We start from the raw sequence: 24,669 nt of genomic DNA on the forward strand, positions 1-24,669 counted from the left end.
TATGCTAGTTTCCTTGTAGCATGAGGGTACTTTTGCCATGGCAAGAGAGGTGTTATATATTTCCTTGACCACTATGCATAGTTAATTGGCACAGCCTTTTAACACCTTACCCAGTTTGTCGTCTGGGCCAGCAGCCTTCCTGGGGTTCACTCTCCTTAGCTCTCTTCTTACCTCCTCTGTGCTGAGGCTGAGTACTGCGTCCTTCTCATCGGTGGGTAGCTTTAGTGCCAACCTGTTGTTTCTTTCCTCAAATCTACCAAAGATGTTCAAACTATCCAGGAATTTGATGCTGTCCTCACACTGTGCTTGCCTGATTTTGTAGTTGGTGATCTCCTATATGCCTTGCCATAGTCTCTCATGTCTTCAAAATGGCTCTGTACCTTTCTGCCATACTCCCTCTTAGACTCCTTTATACCCCTCCTCCTGGGCTCACAAAAATTTCTGAACTTCCCAATAAACTTTCCTATTTGTCTTTCTTTTCTTCAAGAAAAATAAAAGAGTTAAATACTTCTAAAGTGTTTTCCCCCAGTTACATGCAAAAATGTAGCAAATTGCATCTCAAGAGTTTTGTTGGCTAACTGATTCACAGTAAGGAACACATCAAATTTATGGATAACCTCCAATTTTCTGCTAAGTTTTCTTGTAGCAAAGGATTCCAGTAGGTTACAGCTGAAGCACACTTGCATTGTGAATTATACTTCTGTAATTCCAGACACATAAAATCTTTTTAACCAAAAAACATCTTTATTGAATTATCACTTATGACAGAGGCAATCATACATCTATATCAATGAAAACAAATCCTACTGACAAATTTTCAGTTGCAAACATTATATATAACATTTAATCTTCTATACAATCATTGTCAATGGAACATTACATAGTTTATTCAATTCCTCCCTTCCTGTAAACCTCATTCCTCTTCAAAAATATTATTTTTGCATGTATTGTTCCCACAATTCATATTTTTTCTATTTAATTTGCTTCTATTCTTTCCTAAAGATACCACTCCCAGTTCTTTTATCTCTGTTACTATATTCACTACTTTGAGTATGGTTGGCTTAGACTTTAATTTCCATTTTCTAGTAATTGCTATTTTTGGCAGTGACCACAATTAAAATCAGCAAGGCCTTACTATGTCTAAGCAATTCAGATCCTGTAACATAGCTCAAAAAATAATTTCCTTAGTTACACCAATTTCCTCATAAAGCATTTCTGACAGAGTAGTCTGCGGGGAATTATTAAAGTCTGCAAATTTGTTACATTCCCAAAAATATGTTTCCAATTACCTCTTTCTTCCTCATCACAGCTCCAACATTTTCAATCTACCTGAGGAAAAATTCTTTGGAGTCTACTTGGGGTATAAAAATACCTACGCAAACACTTCCAGGCAAAAATTCTAAATCTTTAGACATTGTTGCATATTTGTGTTCATATATATATATATATATATATATATATATATATATATATATATATATATATATATATATATATATATACTCCCATTGTTTCTTTGTGAATTGCTAATCCAGTTACTCTTCACAATCCTTTCTAACCTACTCTGATTCTTACAGTTATCAAATTATCCTTTTTTCCTGGCAGCTTCTAAAGATCTGCATCCAAAACACCAGTCTCTCCTAACTTCTTGAGCTTCCTTCCATTTCATCATCCCTCTCCACTTTAAATTATAGCTCTCTGCTTCTGTTGTGCATAGTAGTCTTAACCATGTAGTTCTGAAATATCCCTTCAAATCAGGTAATCCCAAATCATCTTGTTCTATTGGAAGGTCCAGCTTATCCTACGTGACTCTTGCCCTCTTTCCCTCCCAAATACAATTCTTCTGTTTTTATTAATTTGCTATCCACAACTTCTCCTCTGGTTGATTAACTTTATACATAGGTCAGGCATAGTTTTAAGGGGCTAAACATATTTTCTCTGCTTGTATCTTACTATCCATATCCATAAAATAGAGCTTCCAGTTTTCAGTTTTTGTATTATCTTTTGTTTAGTCTCTTTCCACATATCCTTAGCCGCCATAATATAATCTTTTTTAATCCGTACTCCTAAGTACTTCAGTCAGATGGTAGTGGATTTTGCGAAAAGGATGGACATGGCTGTGATGAATACATATTTTAACAAGAGGGAGGAGCATAGGGTGACATACAAGAGTGGAGGAAGATGCACACAGGTGGATTATATCTTATGTAGGAGGGCCAGTTTGAAGGACATTGGAGACTGTAAAGTGGTGACCGGGAAAAGTGTAGTTAGGCAGCATAGGATGGTAGTTTGTAGGATGACGCTGATGATCAAGAAGAGGAGGAGGAGTGTGAGGGCAGCACCAAGAATCAAATGGTTGTTGTTGTTGTTTCTTTCGGCTTTTCCAGGATCAAATGGTGGAAACTGAAAAAGGGTAATTGTGAGGTGGAGGTCAGGGAAGAGTTAAGACAGGCACTGGGTGGCAGTGAAGAGTTACCAAACAGCTGGGTAACTACAGCAGAGCTAGTAAGGGAGACAGCTAGAAAGGTGCTTGGTATGACATCTGGACAGTGCAAAGACGACAAGGAGACACGGTGGTGGAATGAGGAAGTACAGGAGAGTATAGAGAAAAAGAGGTTGGCAAAGAAGAAGACAATAACTCTGCTGGTGAAGCACTATTCTCTTGCGCCACAGCCAAATTATGGAACTCCCTCCCACCCACAAGTACCTCCGTACCATCATGCACCCACTTCAAAACTTTACTAAAAGCACACCTAAAAACATGCTGGCTATGCCCTTGCAACTCCCACTCTAATATCACCCACTCCATCCAACCACTACCTTTCTTTCCACCCCACTAACTACCTTGATTATTGCAAGCTCAGATGCTCATAAGCCTAGTACTTATTATACAGCAGGAACTTCTTATTGTAACATTTGTTAATGTCTGTTATGTACTTCGCAGATAAAGATTCTAGTTGTCTACTGATGTACTATGTTCTTCATCTGTAAATATGTTTTGTAATTGCTATGTTAATCAAATTGTTAATCGCTACGTAATCCAATGTAACTACTGTCTATTTATTTTAACTGTGGAGCTTTTCTCCCCGGGCCCCCGCTGAAAATGGACCTACATCCAGTCGGGACACTCCCGGTCAACAAATGTAAATAAATAAATAAATAAATAAATAAATAAGAAGAAGTGGGACTGTCAGAGAGATGAAGAAAGTAGACAGGAGAATAAGGAGATGAGGTGCATGGCAAAGAGAGAGGTGGTGAAGGCTAAGGATGAGGCATATGAAGAGTTGTATGAAAGGCTGGGCACTAAGGAGGGAGAAAAGGAACTGTACCAATTGGCTAGACAGAGGGACCGAGCTAGGAAAGATGTGCAGCTGGTAAAGGTGATAAAGGATAATGAGGGAAACATACTCACAAGCGAGGAGAGTGTGTTGAGCAGATGGAGAGGGTACTTTGAGGAGTTGATAAATGAAGAGAATGAGAGGGAGAGAAGGTTGGATGATGTGGGGATAGTGAATCATGAAGTGCAATGGATTAGCAAGGAGAAAGTAAGGGTGGCTATGAAGAGGATGAAGAATGAAAAGGCTGTTGATCCAGATGACATACCTGTGGAAGCATGGAGGTGTTTAGGTAAAATGGCAGTGGAGTTTTTAACCAGAATGTTTAATGAAATTTTGGAAAGTGAGAGGATGCCTGAGGAATGGAGAAAAAGTGTTTTGGTACCAATTTTTATGAATAAGGGTGATGTGCAGAATTGTAATAACTGCATTGGGATTAAATTTATCAGTCACAGCATGAAGTTATGGGAAAGAGTAGTGGAAGCTAGGTTAAGAAGGGACGTGATTAGTGATCAGCAGTATGGTTTCATGCCAGGAAAGAGCACTACAGATGCAATGTTTGCTCTGAGATTGTTGATGGAGAAGTACAGAGAAGGTCAGAAGGAGTTGCATTATGTTTTTGTAGACTTAGAGAAAGCATATGACAGGGTGCCTAGAGAGGAGTTGTGGTATTGTATGAGGAAGTCGGGATTGTCAGAGAAGTATGTAACAGTGGTACAGGATATGTACGAGGGTAGTGTGACAGCGGTGAGGTCTGCGGTGGGAGTGATGGATGTGTTTAAGGTGAAGGTGGGATTACATCAAGGATCAGCTCTGAGCCCTTTCTTATTTGTAATGGTGATGGACAGGTTGACAGACGAGATCAGACAGGAATCCCTGTGGACTATGATGTTTGCAAGTGACATTGTGATCTGTAGTGAGAGTAGGGAACAGGTGGAGGAGACCCTGGAGAAATGGAGATATGCTCTTGAGAGAAGAGGAATGAAGGTCAGCAGGACTATGACAGAATATATGTGTGTGAATGAGAGGGAGGATAGAAGAATGGTGAGGATGCAGTGAGTAGAGGTGGCAAAGGTGGATGAGTTTAAATACTTGGGATCAATAGTTCAGAGTAATGGTGAGTGTGGAAGAGAGGTGAAGAAGAGAGTACAGGCAGGATGGAGTGGGTAGAGAAGAGTGTCAGGAGTGATTTGTGACAGACGAGTACCAGTAAGAGTGAAAGGGAAGGTCTACAAGAGGGTTGTAAGACCAGCTATGTCATATGGGTTGGAGACAGTGGCACTGACAAAAAGGCAGGAATTAGAGCTGGATGTGGCAGAGTTAAAGATGTTAAGATTTGTACTGGGTGTGACGAGGGTGGACAGGATTAGGAATAAGTATATTAGAGGGTCAGCCCAGGTTGGAAGGTTTGGAGACAAAGCCAGAGAGGCAAGATTATGTTGGTTTGGACATGTGCTGAGGAGGGATGCTGAGTATATTGGGAAAAAGATGCTAAGGACGAAGCTACCAGGTAACAGGAAAAGAGGAAGGCCTAAGATAACGTTTACGGATGTGGTGACAGAGGACATGCAGGTGATTGTATGTGACAGAGCAAGATGCAGAGGATAGGAAGAAATGGAAACAGATGATCTGCTGTGGCGACCCCTAACGGGAACAGCCAAAAGAAGATGATGACTCCTAAGTACTTCATTTTATCATGTCCCCAAAAATATGGGTACTGCTAAACCATATCATATGTCGGTACATAGATAACTATTGCCTTTGTTTTAACTTCATTAATTTTGTATACCACAAAAAATGAAACTCTCTCAGTATGTTCCACAACACTGAAATGTCATTTTCAGGTGTTATCAGGGACAAAATACTAGTATCTGCAAATTTTTGATTACCATGCCAATTATAACCTTATAAAATAAAAAACAGGGCGAAACAGCGTGACAGCGAAATTGCTTTATTCCAAAATCTTCTTAAGCGCTTTTCGGCAGTTGGAATAACTGACTTCTTCAGAGATGCCAATAACAAAGTTCAGTCTCCATTTAAAAACGTAATAATCAAGAACTCCATTAGTACCAAAGTAATTGAATAATAACTTATTGGACAACATTGATAATCCGGTCGTGGGCAGCTTCTTGAACTCCATTAATAACAAAATTGAGAGTTTATTTTCTAGACTGGACCAACTTGATGCTGAACATCGGGATTTCCGTCAAACCTTCACGTCAGCTGTGTACTTATCACGGCTGCGGAACGCTAACATTCAGCGAACGGGACAGACTGGTTCACTTAATTATGCGTTTAATGGTAATGCGAACATTTCACCGAGTTGAGCTTTGCCTGCTTGCTCAAGCCCGCAAGATAATCCTATTGTTCCAGAGAATACCGTCCAGTCGTTCCCTCAAACTAGATCAGTAACGGGAAGCCTTACTGAACATATGAACTTTAATGTTCAATTGAAAGTTGCTAACATACCGGTTCCATTGGTTTCACCTAACTTAGTTAGAGGAAGTCAAGTTCCTGCTATCGATATGGCTAGTGTTAATTTGGGGAGCATGTTTCGTCCAGTACCTAATGGTGCAAGTTTAGTGGACAATGTTAATCCAGGCAACATGGCTCGTCCTCCACTTAGTGAAGGCACTCTGGATAGTATTGTTCAGAGACCACCGGTCCTCCACAACCAAATACAAGGAAGTGAAGGTAATGTTACCGCTGGTTCGCCGGCATGGTTAAACAATGCTTTTAATTTTTCTAATGAAACCTGTACTGACAGTAGTAAGGTCAGTTCTGTTAATCGTGACTATGTTAATGATGATTTAAGTAGTAAATTAAAGGCATTCGATGTATGTTTCCTTAAAATGAAAAAATTGCAATTAGCAATTTCTTATTTTAATGAATGCCTTTCACGGAAGATTGTACCTAAGGGACTAAGACGTTCCCCATACCCAACCAGCTTGGAAGCTGGCTCGTTATTCCATGCAGACTTGATCTGTTTGTTTGATCGTCAAGGAATGGAATTAATTGAACTTATTGTTAAACATTACATCCTATTGGTTGAAGAACTTTCTACTTACCTGGTTGATCTAGATAAAAGGATACAATCAGATCTTGAATTCAATAGATATAAATTTGAATATGAACGTACTTTTTCTAGTATTGACGAACTTATGTTTAAATTACAGTCCCACAAAAATTAAAAAGCTTGTTAGAGACTGTAATGCTTATAAACAAGGTGTGGCTTATCCTACTCCCCCACCTGATCAGGTATGGAAAAAAGGTCTTTTTTATTTCAACAGAACAAATGCGACTAATTGTGACCAGAACGGGGTTTCAACTCATATGACTGCTTCAGTTGACTTGGTCTCAGTTAATGACAGGTTGGGTAACAATGTTATTGATAACACATCTAACCAGGACTTGAACGCTGGAGCACCAAGGGAAGGCCTTTGGAGTGAGAGGTTGAGAAGTGGTAATTCCACTAACCAACATCTAAATTTTCAACAGCGCCCCCATATGGGGGCACGACCGAAAACGACATCATCCAAAAATTTTCAACAACCACACTCCAATGTGAAATGGAGGAACAACAAACAAAGGAACAAGAACTAACACATTCAAGTAATTTAAACAAATTGTTAGCTGTTCCTACTTTCTTCCAGAACAATGAAACTGATCAGGTACTGTGTGATTTGGGAGTATTAGACCCACCATTGACTGAGAGACAGAATGTATGTAATACTGACCATTTATTAACATCACAGCAAGTAGAGATTGTTTTAAATAAATCAGGTGACTTTCAATTGTATAATTTCAGTACTACCAGATTTGATACCAATATGGTAGAATTTTTGTCTAAAGGTTTGACGTTTGTTCCTTCTAAGCCCTTGAATATAGTTGATACCATCTTGGACATTAAACTTTTTACTAGGAAATTAAATTTTAATTTGTTGATGGGAAATGTCCCTAATACTTTTGAACATGACAAATTACACATCCTTAGTACTTGTAATCCCCCCCTCCATCCAGCACTCGAATTGTTTGAGAAATGCTGTGAGCTTGATATTAGACATGCCACTAACATCGGTGTTTTACGTAGTTCACCTTCTAATATAAATAAAATAGAACATGACTATTTACAGTTCTTTAAATCCCAAAGTCTCCGGTTCTGTAAACCAGATAAAGGAGGAGGGTTGGTAGTATTTAGTACATCTGATTATTTTAATTGTATGGGTGAATTATTAAAATCTAATGCATATGCGATTAGCTCAAGATCAGAAGTTAATAAGGCATATAAGGCCATTAAGGATTGTATTGAAGAATTCTATATTGACATCAGAATTGACCATAAGATGTACTGTTATTTAACTACAATGTTTCCAAGGTATCCTTGTATTTTCGGTATTCCGAAAATTCACAAATCTATAGAGAACCCTCCATTGAGGCCACTAGTAGACAGCAGAGGGTCTCCCATGTATTCTTGTGCTAAAGTTGTGGATAGTATACTTCAGAAATACATAGTGAAGGAGCTTCAAATTTGTAAAGACTCTTGGACATTTCTTGAGAACATTAAATCTGTCGCATTCAATCCTCACTACAATTTTTTAACAATAGATGTGAGAGATTTGTATACCAGTATACCACACAACGTAGCACTCGACTGGGCCACTCTCATGTTAAAGAAACACAATGCTTCGAGTAGAGAAATACACCTGGTTTACGATCTCAGTGATTTGGTACTTTCTAACAACTATTTTGTTTTTCAAGATGAATTTTTTCTACAGAAAGTGGGGGTGGCAATAGGGTCACCTTGTGGTGGGAGTATAGCTAATTTAGTAATGGCTTACTGGGAATCTGAATTTGTTTTCACCAACAAAAACAAGTTTTTTGACCAGTTTATATACTATACGAGATTCCTGGATGACATTTTTATTTTATTCAATGGTAACGAGGACATGAGTAAATCCTTATTATATTACTTTAACAGCACTACTGATTTCTTACAATTTACATTTACATTTGATCTAGATAACATAGCTTATCTTGATGTATTCTTAAGTAAGAATTATATGTTTAATTGTTTTACTGCTAAGATCTTTCGGAAAAAGACTTATTCTAACACCTTTTTGCACTTCACTAGTAGTCATCCTTTCTCACAAAAGAAGACAGTTGTCAAGGGGTAGCTTGTCAGAGCTGCCAGGATGACCAGTTTGGATGATGACTTTTTAGAGGAATGTGCAGTGCTTAAAAATATGTTTCTATCTCGTGGTTATCCAGAATTATTGTTGAATAATCTTATCCAGGAAATTAGTGATAAGAGAAGTGGAAACACTTATAAACCTCTCCTTCCGGTCAAAAACTGTTTTGTATCAGATTACCCAGGACACTCGTTCAATAATGACTGTGTCAGCCTACATGAAATAGCTGAACCTCTCCAGCCTTGTACCAACACCACTAATATAACATATTTCACTACTACATTTAGTAAAGATTGTAATGTTTGTATCAATATAATAGAGAAGAATTGGGAATTATTTAAAATGTACCCTTTTATACATGATAAATTGGGTGATAGACCAAAAGTGGCTTTTCGGAGAGGGAGGAACATCAAGGCTGTACTTGAAGGACGTCATACCCCCTGTGCACGCAATCCAGGTATGGTCAAGTGTCAGAATTGCAATTACTGCAGATACGTGTTGGAAACAAATTGTTTCCATTTAAATGGTGTCTCTTATAAACTAAAACATAAATATAATTGCAATTCTACCTTTGTTGTGTATTTAGCTAGATGCACATCATGCCCGGTCTTCTATGTTGGTAAGACTGAAAGGAGACTGTGGGACAGAATCTACGAACATCTGTATGCTATCAGAAAGTGTAAACTTGAGAATGCCCTAGCTAAACACATGTCTGTATGTAATAACCATAATTTTAACTTTATTGTTATTGACCAGGTCAGTCTTGATTGTAGGGGGGGGCCGAGACATTTTAAGTTAGAAGAATCCGAATTAACCTGGCAGGTGGGATTAAGTGCATACTGTTTTCCAGGTCTAAATGATACTTGTTCCATTTCAAGTTTATTAAAATTGAATAGTTTAAAGAGGTGAGTAGAGATTTTCGACTGTAAACATAGATTGTTTTTTTGTCATTGAATCACTTCTAAGCAAGTTAGAACTTAGTTTTTAAATACATTTTTATAATTGTACTTAATGTTGTATATATATATCTATTTAGCAGTTAAAAGTTAGAGTGACTGTTATAGTGTTTTTTAATGTGTGGTATGATTATATATTTTTTAAGTGTTTGGTTCGTAGAATTAATACATGTCTCTTTAATATGAATGGAATAGACCAAGCAATTATTCAATTACTTTGGTACTAATGGAGTTCTTGATTATTACGTTTTTAGATGGAGACTGAACTTTGTTATTGGCATCTCTGAAGAAGTCAGTTATTCCAACTGACGAAAAGCGCTTAAGAAGATTTTGGAATAAAGCAATTTCGCTGTCACGCTGTTTCACCCTGTTTTTTATTTTACTAGTTGTTTTGCCTTGAGTTGCAATTATAACCTTGCATTTCTGAGTCCCTTATTTTCTTTGCCAATGGTTCTAAATATAACGCAAATAACAAAGGGGAAAGAGGACACTCCTGCCTGGTCATGCCTCTTCTTCTGTAAAATTCCCCTTATTCTGCAATACTTTATCCTTTTTCAGTCCCTCTAAATAATTATTGTTATTTCTTAACCATCTCTCTTTTTCTTTTATTTCTACCTTACTTTAAACTCCACTTTCATTTTATCGCACTTCCTAGCTCCATTTTCTGAAGAAATGTATATGTTCCCTAATAATTCCCGAATAATTTCCACTACCCATTCCTTAAATTCCTCTCTGTTTAACAAACTGGGGGAAGTGCCACTGTCTCATATTTTCATTACCCTGCAATTTTACTTTAGGTATTATTGGCATGTGATCTGAAATAGTTATTGGATGAGTATCAAAACTTTCCATTAAATGTACATGTTCCTGTGGAATATAATTTATATCTAGCTTAGCCCAGTTTTTGTATCTTAGGGAATAACAAACAAATTCTCCTCGAGCTCCTACTACTGAATTCACATCTTCAATACCAAATATTTTCATAAACGTCTTTAAAAATCTACCTTCTTTTGTTATTTCCATCTAGCCCCCCTAGATACATCCACACTGCTGGAAATCAAATTCCAGTCCCCACCTATAAGTAATATCCCCTGCTGAAAGCTGATTTTCTTCTCCTAGTATTTTCTTAAGCTCCATTGTAGCAGTTTTAGGAGGAATACAAATACATGCCAGCGTGATCCTCTTTCCTTGTCAGTAGCCCCTTCATACTACAAATCTACCTTTATTATCTTTTTTTCATCTCTTCTATTACTATTGGAGCTCCTCCAGAAATTAATATAAGTACTCCCCTTTTTCTATGCACCAGATATTCCTCTGAATAACCATCCTGAAAACATGCTCAGTTCTTTTCAAAGCTGGTCTCATGTAGTACAGCTATTTGCAATCTGCATTTCTTAATATAGTTCATCACTCTTTCATTTTTGTATATAACTGTGTGACCATTCACATTCAAAAATAATATGGAAAGCGTTGGCATTATGATAAGAAATTACTTCCACTTGTTACGTATCACAGCTTTTTAAAAATGTATAGTTTCTGTTTTTGTGTAACATGCATACACTAATGTTTGGCAGGTTGATCTTTTACATGGTTGTTTCTTGTAGACACAAACTCTTGACAGGAAATGTATTTAAACATTTCTGCAAATGTACTTCTTCAGCTTTGGGAAATAGGTATTCACTTTACACCATTTCATGTTAGGATGAATAAAAGCAACACAAAGATAATACAGATGTAGTCCATTCTAGTCTCATTAAGGTGTGTATTCAGACTGACTTCTCTAGAAGAATTGTACACCACTTGGCATCCAAATAATTTCAACTACTTCATTAGCATTAAAGCAATGTAACTCATTCACAACAACCACTAACAGACTGGCTTCTACTAAAAAATAGCACAAGGCCGGCAGTCTGTATTACAGAGCAGAAGCAACCCAATATCATAAGCTCTCAAGAACTTAATTGTAGTTTCATTCTTACTAAAAGCAGTACTGTAATCTTTCAATACAATCATTGTGGCATTTTCTGTCATACCTTTAGACTTGTCAGATACTAAGATTCCAAGTATAGGGACCATTTCATATCAATATCTGCAGTTTACTAAAACTACTAAATTACAAAAACAGAAATACAAAACAAACACTGTTATAATAACAGAAATATGGTATTCCCAATGGTTATATTAATGCAAAGTTAAATCAACCTCTAGTGGAATAACATATGACCCAGTTATGCCTTGTGCCGCATTACACCCTTAGGGATAGATAAAATAGCAAGCATGACATTTGGTCATACTTTACAGGTTAAATGTGACATGTGGCTGCATATATATCAATAAAAAATTCAAAGTACAAAGATCATGGTTAAATGCTGCATGTAGGTATGCAACAAAGGATCACCACAGTCAGACTAAGACACCCTTCCCAGATATTTGCATCATCAGCTGTTTAAACAGATATAATTGTCATCAAAAGGGCCAAATAGTTGATTGCACTAGTTAATGTACCTTGTAAAGGGTTACAGAAACTGACCAAAAAAGCAAATACTTCCTTAAAATATATTTTAGAGCTGTGCATCTTTGCAGAGGGAAAGAAATTAATTCAACAGCCTGATTTGCATTAACGAACTATCAGTGAAAAATGTTAATTTCAAACAGGAAAGAGTGGTTGAGGAGCTTATTTACCAAAACACAGCACATACCAATAACTTTCAATGCCACAAAACATTACAATCTTTAAAAGATCTAGCCTAATCACAATCTAAACTGATGTTGAAACTAAGTAGATATTACTTTCACAGGCTTACACTGGTCACCTGTGGGAGTTGATTTGATACCACAGTTCAGTTGTAGGATAAAGTCAAATATCCATGTAGTATTGCATACAGATTAGAAAAAAAAATTCCATTTGATACTGAAAAATGTAAAAATACAGTCACGAAACAGATTTATAGGTGATCTGACTAAAAGAGTGGTTGGATGGCAAAATGTAGAACTTGCTCCCCCACTAAAAAGACTAGCAAATTTCTGAAGAAGAGTCACAGTGATCAGGATAAGAACAGTGGCATTTTTGTGTATACATATGAAGAATATGGCAGTATATGTGATGAACTGATTAATTTATATGCTTTCCCAAATGGGCTCATAAATTGTGAACTGAAAATGGAAAAACAGCAAATATATTTTGAAAAAGATTTATGACGTTTGGATTGCAGAAATACCTTGAACTAGTTCTTTCACCCTCAAAACTGGCAGCTGCATAAATTCATAACCCACAGTATGTGAAACTCTTCCTTCACAAAAATTAAGTTGTCAGTCATTAACTTCAAACAGTATTTCAGAGGACTGCACTTACCAACTTCAGGACGACAAGGAGCAACTCCATGGTAAGTTAGATTACACTTAGAGCAAAATACAAACAAACAGCTAGTGCAAACACCCATTTCACTTTCTGGCTCTTTCAGTACTGCAGTTTGACAGCTTAATCTTGGACAGTATACAATATCTGTCATTAGACTCAGACCATTTTGAAGCAGCAGACGGTCATAACGAGAAAATGCCTCCTCTCCAACAAGTTGTTTTACCTGCGTAAAAAAATAAAAACATTTTTAAAAAACATGACCTCAGGTATTCTGAGCCAACATTTACTGTGTTTCTCCCACACAGGAGTATGGGGAATGTCTGAAGCAGCTATGGATGGTGTGGCTACATACGTCACATAAGTCAGGAAGGCATGTACATGTGCATGCATGTAGACTGGGACTGCCCTAAACAGCAGCATATATGGGACCTGCCAACCTTTGAAAGAAAGGACAGATTTTGGGAAGGGTTTTACATTAATACTGGACAGTTGTCATTTTTACATCCAATTCTTACCTGCAGGGGAACAAGTAGTCTGATAAGGCTGTCACCTTGATCAGGGAATAAATAGGCCATGAGGCTATTGTCCTGGTCAGGGAATGGATAAACAGGCCAAATGGGAGCAGGAAGAGGCACTAAATGAAGTTGTGAAGGGGAAAAATTATAATTTTAGGGTTATTCATGAGCACGTGCTTGAGGCAGTTGTTCTAACCTGAAAGTTCCTATCACTAGGTTAGGTAAAAAGAATATTTTGGTCAACTGAAAGTAGCCTACTTATTTGTATAAAATACACCTGGATATCAGCAGAAGGTTAGATTGGCAGGTAGAAATTATTATATTAGTTAAATATTTATTTCACAGTTTTAGTGGATTTGTGGATTGAGGCAGGAATATAATGCAGCATCTCACTGGTTCCCTCAACACCGTGTAGCTGAGGATGTGAAGGCTATAAGGGCTATGGTGGAGTTTACATCCAAGCTGCTGCAGATCACTACCATAGAGATTCATAAAGTTAAGCAGATTTCTGACAACCATGAGCCATAGCTGCAACATTTACAACAAGCTCTGACCATATGGCAAATACAAGTAATTGACTAGCAGACTTTGATTACTGTGCACTATAAGAAGATAAACGACTTACAACCTCATACCTTAAACCAAGAAAATAAGGTAGATGATCCAGAGAAGCAGGCCTGATGCAATAATTTAAGAATTCCAGGTATGTCTGGATGACTGGATAGAAGAATTTATTAAGAAAGAACTCTATACTTATGTATGTTTTTAGTCTACCCATTACTAAGAGAGCACAATGTGCTAATTAAAAAAACAGATCTATTAATCCAAGGCATTTTATCACTAGATGTCTTCATTACAATGACAAGGAGTGTATTCTCAAAACAAGCAAGATATCTTACAATTTACAAATTGCTAGTCATCCTGTGAGATCTGCACCTAATTATGACACTGCCCTGTCTGCCAGATGTGAAGTATTAGCATGATTTTTGTGATATAGGAAAAAACTGTGGTTTGGAGTGCTGCTGTGCTTTCCTACACGATCACACAAGTGAAAGGAACTCAGCTAATTTCAGTCACTAACCCTAATGGTGAGAACCATTTGTTAAAAGTCTGGGATATACAGGTGGTCATATGCTGACACTTGCACACTGGAGCAACATCTATGCAAGATGGTAAGACAGATGGGCCAGCAGCCATCTTTGTCACACACCAATTCCCCCATTTCAGAAAAAGGGCAGGAAAGTCACTGTTACTTCATATAAGACTGTGACATATCCAGTGAACTATTTTTTTTTAAATTTCTCCAAATTATTTGGGTTTCCAATACCATGACGGGAATGGATCCCATTTCTAAGTCAAAGTATGATTAAAGTTTAAGAAATTAGTATTGTTTCAATATTTTACGTCAGACAGAAGTGCTCTTCGCAGCACCTGCAATATGCCCAGTGATGACTTCTGCAATTTGTAAGGAGCTACATGTAATCTGTAAAATATCTAAATACAATTGTTGATTATTTTTTATACAACCCCGTTGCTCCTACTGCTATTAGAATTGTCTAGGTATCTTTCTTCCACATTGCTCTTGTTTCTGCCTGCAAATCCTGATATTTTATGACTTTGTGTCTCTCTGTATGCAAGACACTGTAGTCACTGGGTGTAGCAATTTCAATGATATATGCTACTTTTGTCTTCTTTTCATGGACCACTATATCTGGTTTTCTTGCATCTGTCTTTTGAACTGTTGTTAATAGGTGATCCCATGTGATGTAGACTCAGGTTACCAGTGTTTTTCAGCTACTTCATTATTATAATGTTTGCACAATCCCCTGTGCATCAGTCTTGCCACATTATTATGCCTTTCAGTATACAGTCCTTCTGCCATTAGATGTTGCAACCAGCAACAAGGTGTGCAATTGTTTCCAATTCTGTTTTACAAAATCTACATTTGTCTGTTTCTCCCACATGTTCAATGGACTTTGTAACCCAACGCATATGTAGTGCACTACCTTGGGCCACCAATATTAACCTTTCATCCTTTGGTTTGAATTTGCCTGTTCTTAACCATTCCTGCTTTCAATCTTGATCAACATGAGGTTGTTCCAGGAGTTTTCTATACTTGCAAATATTTATACATTTTCCACATCTCTTGCCTTCTCATCTGATCCTTTACCTTATATTCTTTCTTTTGTTTTTTTTTTTGGCACATGCTGCCTGATTTTTATCTACTTCTGGACTGATATCCATTCCTGTTTGACGCTGATATGCTTCTGATAGACTAAGAAGGAAAGTCATCTTACATTTATTCTCCTCATGTGTCACAACTTTCACTAAGTTTGGGTCTTGTGAGGTCAGCAGATATGTATGCAGTCCCACGACTGCAGATATACTTCCTTCGGAACGAGGAATATATAATCTTGGTATGCACTGATTTTTATAATTCATTTGATGATCATAAAGCATCCTTTTTGTTTTCCTGACTAATCTATCCAACACCTTTTGGGGCCAGTCAATCACTCCAAAACTGTAAGTTAGGACAGGAAGAGCAAATTGGTTTATAGCTTGGACTTTATTCCTAGACGTCAATGATGCTGTTTTCAGGATTAGTTTAAGAATTCTGAAATATTCCTTACTGAATTTTATTCGCACTTATTCATGTTTTACTGATGATCTTTCATCAATTCCCAAATATTTATACGCTCCCTCTTGCTCAAGTTCTGTTATATCACACTCCTCTCCCAAACTGATGTTTTCTTGGTCCTGCAGCTTTCCTGCTTTAAGGGTTGCTTTTGCACATTTATCAAGACCAACTGACATTCTTATATCATCTGAAAAAGTTTTGACCACTTGCAGTTGTGCTTTCAGTTCCTCATCTGATGAGCTGTGCAGTTTTAAATCATTGACAAACAGAAGATGAGAAGTCTTTACACTTTGTTACTTTCTGGGAGCCAAATTATAGCCATGACCTAATCTGTTAAGCAGACAGTCACCCTGAAATATCCCCCTTTGGACTTTTATCCCTGGCATAATAATTTGTGCTTTATCATGGCTTAACTGCAAAGTGGTTTGCCAGTCTTTCATGGTCGCTGTGATGTAGTTTGTCAGTGTAGGATGTATCTTATACATTTTTAAGCACTCTTTTATCCATGAATGTGGGATACTGTCAAATGCTTTTCTGTCTATCCATGGCATACTTAGGTTATTCCCCTTTTTACAGTTCTCCACTATGACTTTATTTTACAACAAATGATCCTTTGTTCCATATGACTATTTTATTAACCTTTTGTTCTACTGTCATAATTGAGTTTTCTTCTAAATGACTATAAACTCTGTCGGCATCAATTCCAGTGTATAGTTTATACGTTCTTGGAAGACAAGTTACTGGTCTACAATTTTTAGGGTAGCTTGCAGGTTCACTCTTAAGTAGGAGAATTGTTTTTCCTGTTGTTAGCCAGGCTGGTGTGTGTTTCTGGTGCGCATATAAATAGTTCTTACTCATGGCTAAGATGTTAATACCTTTTAGCCAGAAGTTAGGTACTGCATCTAGGTCTGGGGTTTTCCAATTAGAGGCTTTTCTTAACTTTGTTTCAATCAATCTGGCCGTTACTTCATCTCATTTCATATCCTGTACCTTTGAACTTCTTATTCTTTCTTTTACTTCTTCCATCCATTTAGCATCTTTGTATGTTCCACAGGATCTTCATAAATATTTCTTCAAAATGCATCTATTTCTTCTTTTTTGGTGGTCTTTCAATTCCTTTTATCTTGTTTCCCGATTCTCTATAAAACTTTTTTTGGTCATCAATAAATTGCTTATTTTGTACTTTTCCTTTATATTTATCTGTGTATCTTCTACGTTTTTCTGCCTGTGCTGATATTTTTAGTTTATTATTTGTGATAGTGCATGATAAATCCGGATCCGTTATAATACTCTGCATTGCTTTTATTATGTCTATCTTTCTGAGTATTTTTGTTAATCTGTCCTCTCTTCTATACTCTTCTAACAGTGACACTTCTTGTCTTAATTGCTTTATAGTTTTCTCTATTCGACATTTCCATAATGGCATTCGATTTTCCCCGTCCTTTCCCTTACTACCCCGTGTTCCTGTGATAGGACTTTATCTGTTATTAATTTGGCTGCACAATAATGTATCCTATTTACTTCTGTTATATCACATGAATCTCTATGGACAGTCCTAATTACTGTGTTCATTTGTTTTATCAAGCTTTTAAAGTTTTGGGTTTTATTGACCTGCTGCAGTCTATTTCATTGATCTTAATATGTCTATCCAGCTCTATTAAATCAAGCAACTCTTCTGTTAGATCATTTTCTTCTAAACTGAGGGCACATTCTTTGTTCGCCATTTCCTGCGGGCATTCCATAGAAAGTTATAGAACTTCTTCTTGTGCCACATTCTCTTCAATTTCATACTTTTGTCTTCCACTGCTCTTTCATATGGGAATTCACTGGCCTATCACTCCACGTCATTGACTGTGTCAGAGTTGTCACAGTTTCCTGTTCTTTCCTTTGCTGTACAGCTCCAACTGAAGCTTTGTACTGGTTTCCTATGGGAGACTCCAAAGTATCTTCATATGTCAACTAATTACACGCCTCCTGCTCCACTGGTTTATCCTTCAATAAGGCAAGATCTATTCCCTGCATTTTCCAAAACACCTTGAGCCACTAACTTCCACTTAAGTGGTATCAAAATCCAATGAGGACTGCATGACTGATCTAGAGATTTCATCAGAGGACCTGTCAGAAATGGAAGCATCGTAGAATCAAACTCCTGCTTTAAACCACCTTAGGTTGAAGCCAGTTTACTATAATGGTATAGTGAAATAATATGTATTTTTTTTTAATGAAGTAATCTCCTCTGAAAGTAACTACTGCAGATCGATAATTACCATCTGTAATGTTGCTCTAACATGAAAGTGCAACACCTAACATGCTGCTTCCTTATGGTTGCCACAGTGGTAATCTGACAGTTCCTTCTGGGGTTCAGTACAACATTGCTGATTTAGGTACAACTATATAAAGATTCAAGATGGAAATGCACGAATGTGGACAAAATGTTATGCTCATTGCTATGCAGTACTGGTGATGTAGACAAGTGTGTGATGAAGCTTTTTTTTGTCTGTTAATAAAACATATCTGCTTGTTGCTGCATGCCCATTTTTGCATGACTGCACTCCCACACAGGCCAGCTGTGTAAGCAGGCCTATAGTGATGTGATGAGTTATATGTATCAGTGTTAAATGCATGTCTCACGCTAATTGTATGTAACGGTCTCAGTTTTTTGTACTAGGTTACAAATTTACATCAGAAGTTACCAAAGCAACAGCCTCACAGCACATCATTAGAGCCAGATATGAAAACTTATTACTTTTTATAAAGACATTTTTATTAATACACTACATCTCCCAATAGATGATGGTGTCTCTGAATTCAACAAAATCTTTGTAGGTGTTCTAAGTATACAAGCATCCCTCAGAATAAAAAAGCCAAAGTCACCCTGTCCCATGGCTATCTTTAGCAACTAAACAACTCATTAAACAGAGAGACAAAGCATGGGACAAAATAAAACTGTTCCTACTCTACTAGCATACAATTAAGAAATCTAAGAAAAACAAGTTATATACTTACCATAACAATAGATCTTTTCAATCCACTAGGCTAATATGACATATGAGTCCTCGAGCCCCAGCTTGGATCTGATCCAGACAATTTAGTGCTCCAGCCTCGAGCCCTTTCTAAACTTTTCTCACAATGCCATGCTCCTCCCTGACTAACTCATATCAAGTTTAACACCTACAGTTAAGTGCATTTTTACTACCTTTGAGTCAGAAAAAAGATCCTTAGATACACATAATGACAGGGAAGGAGGACAGGCTGTAGGATCAGATGGAATGGAATGAAAGGATCCATCATTATGGTAAGTAAATAACTTACATATCTTATTCATTCAGCCCATCTAATCTGACATATGAGCCAGAACCCCCAGCTACTACAATCCAGGATGGCCTTAAGATAGGAGGACCTTCAGGATGGAAGCTCCAAAGGAAGCTCTGGCTCTGGACATGCAACTTAATTTGTAATGCTTAACACAGCCATGGGTTGAAGACCAAGTGACAGCTTGACAAATTTCATCCAAGGACAAGGCTCTGAAAAAGGCTGTTGACATAGAATATGCTCTAGTGGAGTCAGCCTTAGGCTGTGTGGACAAAGACTTATCCTGAAAAATGTAGATAAAGGAAACACAATCTGACATTCAATTAGACAGAGAGACCTTAGAACCTTTCTGGCTCAATTTGTTATGTACAAGAGACACAAATAATTGCTTGTCTTTTCTGATGGGTGCTATCCTGAAACGGTGGAAAAGAAGCTGGCTATGCACATCTAAGGTATGCAAGAAGTATTCTTCTTTATTTTAATAATTTGGAAAAAAACACTGGGAGATGTATAAATTGTGAGCAACTGGTCCTGGAAGCCACTTTTGGAAGGAAGGAAGGGTTGGTCCTAAGAGTAAGCCTGTCCTTATGAAAAATGATATAATGGAGAAGAGAGAATAAGGCATCCGTTTCAGAAGCCCTCCTGGCTGAAGTTACGGCCACAACAGTTTTCCAGGATAAGAATTTTAAATTCATAGTTGCAGCAGGCTAAAATGGAGGTATGGAGAGGACATCTAGGATAAAATGTAAATTCCATGGAAGAGGCATGTCCTTAACAGGGGGGGGGGGGCTCAAATGAAAATGTCTCTTTAAGGAAGGCTTTACATAACTTGTGACCATACCTCTGAACCATACAAATTACTCGTTTTGTACCGAGTTTTGGGGTCTAAATAATGGGGTGCCACGATTCCCGAGTGGCACCCCTTAATTTCTGATTTCCCGGCTTTTTTATTTAAATAAATTTAGTTTGGCATTTTGAGCTGACGTCATCACGTGCACGATGACATCGGCTCTGTGAAATGGCCGGCTAGCCTGTTGGCTTTGAGCAATAGCTCATGTGCATGTATTTCCAGCTGCTACAGCAAGCCAGAATGGAATGTGTAGCAGTAAGAAGCAGGAATGGTGCTGGTTCCATGAACAGCATAAGTAGGAATGGTGCTGGTTCCACGAACGGTGGCGACTTTTTGGATTTGGAGGTGGGGGCTACAGAGTTTGTGAACGGAGGCTGCAGGAAAAAGCAGATCTTCTCGCAGATTTACTTTTGATGGCTGGCTTCAGAGAGAGGTATTTCTTGTGTGTGTGTGTGTGTGTGTGTGTGTAATGCCCCAGTGAATATACCTGGTGGCTAGAGGTACTCAGGCTCAAACCCTATACCTTGGGTACAGGTAACAAGAGCCTAAAGTCCCTATCCACCACCACTTCATAAAACTTATCAGATTTATGCCTCATATTTTTGTTCTGTTCCTCATAAAGTCTGTGGTTTTCTGGATTTTTCTTGCAAATCGGTGAAGGATTGACTTCACTAAATAATGACAGGCATTTGAATTTCAGACTTCATACTCTTCAGAAAATAAATGGTAACACAAAAACTTTTATTCTAGCAATTTTGTAACTTTATAAGATCAGTATTTGAAATTTGTCACTAATTGTGGGGCTGTATTCCCCCATTATTGGCTTTTTCAGGTTTTTTGTGCTAAGAAGTTGAAAGTTATGGTGAGAAGTGAGAAGTGAATTCTGTACCCATTATTGGCTTTGTCCAGGTTTTTTGTGCTAAGAGGTTGACAGCTACGGTGAGAAGTGAGAACTGACTTCACTAAATGATAGCCATTTAAGTTTCAGTCTTCAAATATTTCAGGAAACTGCTGATTTGGCATAATGGTATGTTTTTTTGCCTGTAGTGCATAGGGTCCTGGGTTCAAGTCTTGGCAGTAAAATGCGGTGGTAACACAACATTTTATTCTAGCAACTTTCCAAAATTATAAAAGCAATGTTTAAAATGTGTCCCTGGTTTTTAGGCTTTTGTCCCCCCCAATAAATTTTGGCTTTTTCCAGATTTCTTGTGCTGCAATGATGAGAGATACACTTGAGTATCTAGTGGATTTCACAATGAGCTGAGAGCTTCACGGGAAGAAGTGTTTAGTGTTGCTTATGCTGAGTTTGCTTGCATTGCTAATAGCATAACAGGTTAAATACTTGCTTTTGATGCAGAAGGCTGTGGTTTCTACTCCCACACTATGTAGATGCATTGCTGATATTGTACTGTGTTGTTGTACTTTTAAAGGGGGTGGGTGTAAAAAGTCAAGGGTGTAGCTACAGATACAACAGAACTTACAAAAGTGAAAAAATGTCATGCACAAGGGCATTTGTGCCTCAGTGGAAAGAGCAACAAATATCATTAACCCAAATTCAGGAACAGAAAATCAGAATTATTATGTTCTTTGTTACATTATAACAAAAATATTTTCAAACAAGTACAGTACATTTTCCAGCATTCAAGATAAACACATTTTTTCTACTTCAGACAGTGAAGAAGCAAGAGTGGCCAGTTAACAGCACCTGGATTACAATGATAGTTTTGATGCTTCAGAATGAATGTAGAAGGTCTGTCACTACTTGGACTAAAATTGGAAGTCTTAAAATATGCAGTTCACCTAGTTTATTTTGTTGTGCATTATAGCTATTGAGTTGGTCTGATTACACAAATCAGAGTAAGTCAAGCAAAAAAAAACGAAATTGAAAACTGAAAATTAAGTTCAAGAAGCTGTACAGGATGCCCATGGCTTACACTACTGCCATTCTATTTTTATACATTTTATATACATACACAGATATATATATATATATAAATGTGTGTGTGTGTGTGTGTGTGTGTGTGCAAGCGCGCGCATGTGTATGTGTGCTCGTGCGAGCGCGTGTGTGCATGGAAGTAAACTTTTATGATGGAAATGTTCTGAATTGGGCAGTTTTGTCATTATTGGTTCATGCATTTTGTTTCATTGCCTATTGGAAAAATGTTCAAACAATACATTTAAAATGTGCTCTAAATCTAACAAGTGTGCTGTATTATACAAGGAATATAGTTTAATAAAGTCAGGAAGGTGTATTAAAGAACACATCTATGTTTTTTGTGCAAAGGGCCTATGATTTGAAAACAGCCCAAAGGTAATCTTTATCCACCACTGACCAGATGCATTTTCTTTGGATGTGGTATGGGTTTCAATGCTGTTTCAATGAATGTGAGTTTCAAGGGCAGAGAAGCTTTACTGTTAAGTCTATTTTCATTGTGAGATAATATTGCTTTGTTTAGTAGATATCTATTAGTGTTTGTGCATTATGCTATAAAATGTAAAAATAAAATCCAAGTAATCACTGTAGAAGTAAAGCAGTATGCACATTAGTGTTTATGATATATGGGGCAAAACAGCCAGGTAATGGGACATTGGAATGGCTGCAGGGGGACTCTGGTGCCATATTTTGGTGGTCTGTTCTTCAGTTTGCATTTGAAGGTTGGTATCCCACAGTTCCATTGGCGTGGGCAGGGTTACGTAATTACGTATGCAAATTTTATGTTAATCAGCGTACAGATCTGTACTTATTTTTCATGGACTTTGTCCAGATTTTTTATGTTTCCAGGTTGAGAGGTATGTTTGTGACATGTTAAGGAGAAGTCCTGAAATCTGATGTGAAATGATGAAACAGCTTCCAGTTGTACCTTGATAGTAGAGAAACTGGACCCAGCCGAGAATAGGGAAGACAAGAAACGTAAAACTTCTGGCACCAACACTGAAAAAAGCTCTGTGTTATGAGATTCTGCCCATAAGGCAAACCTTTTCTATTTGCTACAGCCTATAACATATAACCAGAAGGTGCACAACTAGTCAAAAATCTAACAGCTATACCTATAGGCTAAACACTAAGACAGTGAGAAACAAGATATCAGACAGCAGTGGAACAGCTGAAGATAAAACTTTGAATTCTCCCAAAGCAGGAAGAATTTTTTTCAGAAAATACTACAGAAAACACTAGCTACTACTAACAATAGTCTTGGGACTGAAAAAATATAGGTTGTCCTAAGCTAATTTCCATGTATAAGAGGAACAGCATTTATCTGCCAGATCAGTGCTGTTTATCCAAGTGGCGGGAAGCAAGATCTGAGTCAGTCAGGGAGGAGCAGAGCATTATGGGAAAATGTTTAGGAAGGGCTTGTGGCTGGAGCAGTAACTTAGATGGATCAGATTCGAGCAGTTGCTTGAGGACCCATATGTCAGAAGAGACAGATTGAATGAAATGGATCAACTTATAACCAAAGATAAGAAAACCTATTACTCAGCCAATCAAAACATGCAAACTAGTCATCCAAAACTGTTCTGGGCCTTAAACAATAAACTATGAAATCCAGGACAAGCTACAAAGCCAACATCAATCACACAGAAACAAAATTAAAATAGCTAACCAATTCAATACCCACATTACACAGACAGTGCAGTTAACCAACCAGGTGATTAATCAAGCACTTGAGGCCTCTCCTCAAATCAAATAACCTCCTTCAGCATTCCTGCTTCCACTCAGTTCCCACACATACCATCAAAAAATTCCTCAAAAAATTAAAGCCTACTACAACTGCTGCTGACAACCTTTCTGGTATATATATCTGAAAATAGCAGCTGAGGCAATTGCATGTCCAGTTTCAATTCTGGTAAATTGATCCAAATCTGAAAATAAAGTCCCCTTGATACGGAAAAAGTCATTCATTATTCCACTGCCCAAGGGTGGAATCAATACAGATCTTTCAAACTGTGGATCAATTGCCATTTTATCTTCCCTATCAAAAATATTAGAAAACATGCATCCATAAGCAACTCATCGGCTATTTAATAGATAATCAGCTTTTGTCTTCAACCCAACACAGCTTCAGGCCTCATTACAGCATAACTACTGCTCTTCTGAATTTTGTTAATATATCATCACATGCAGAAATGCCAGAAGCCTAGTCTCCACCATCTTTCTATACTTATCAAAAGCTTTTGACACGGTCTCCCACCAGGAGCTCTTACATACACTCTCATCCTTAGTGCTCACCAGTTCTTCACTTTTCCATTGCTACCTCTCAAACAGAGCAAGAGCACTGAAATGGAAACAAGATTTCTTCACCTTCTTGCCAGTAACTATTGGTGACCCACAAGGATCTATACTAGGCCCCATACTTTTCAACACATTCATCAGTGCCCTCTAGACTGCTTCAAAAATGCTACCCTAGTTGAGTAAGCTGATGGATCAACTCTAAACTGCACTGGCAAATCTCTCTCTAAACGCTAGACTTTACACAACAATCTGAATTATTGATTAAAATTTGAGCAAATAATACAC

The 24,669-nt window shown here is 37.5% G+C and overlaps 1 protein-coding gene across 1 annotated transcript in view; it reads right to left on the reverse strand.

Annotated features, from left to right (window-relative positions):
- Window positions 1-13,413, reverse strand: part of LOC122800461 (E3 ubiquitin-protein ligase RNF14-like) — a 372,639-nt gene extending 359,226 nt beyond the window's left edge. The window contains exons 1-2 of the mRNA XM_044069904.1: window positions 13,354-13,413; window positions 12,833-13,061 (exon numbers count right to left, since the gene is read on the reverse strand). Coding sequence (XP_043925839.1) covers window positions 12,833-13,061; window positions 13,354-13,413 — 289 coding nt within the window. The remainder of the gene's footprint in view (window positions 1-12,832; window positions 13,062-13,353) is intronic.
- Window positions 13,414-24,669: the final 11,256 nt, after the last annotated feature.

Source organism: Protopterus annectens, chromosome 4.part0 (assembly GCF_019279795.1).
Source record: "Protopterus annectens isolate FY-2018-M chromosome 4.part0, PAN1.0, whole genome shotgun sequence".
Taxonomy (NCBI): domain Eukaryota; kingdom Metazoa; phylum Chordata; order Ceratodontiformes; family Protopteridae; genus Protopterus; species Protopterus annectens.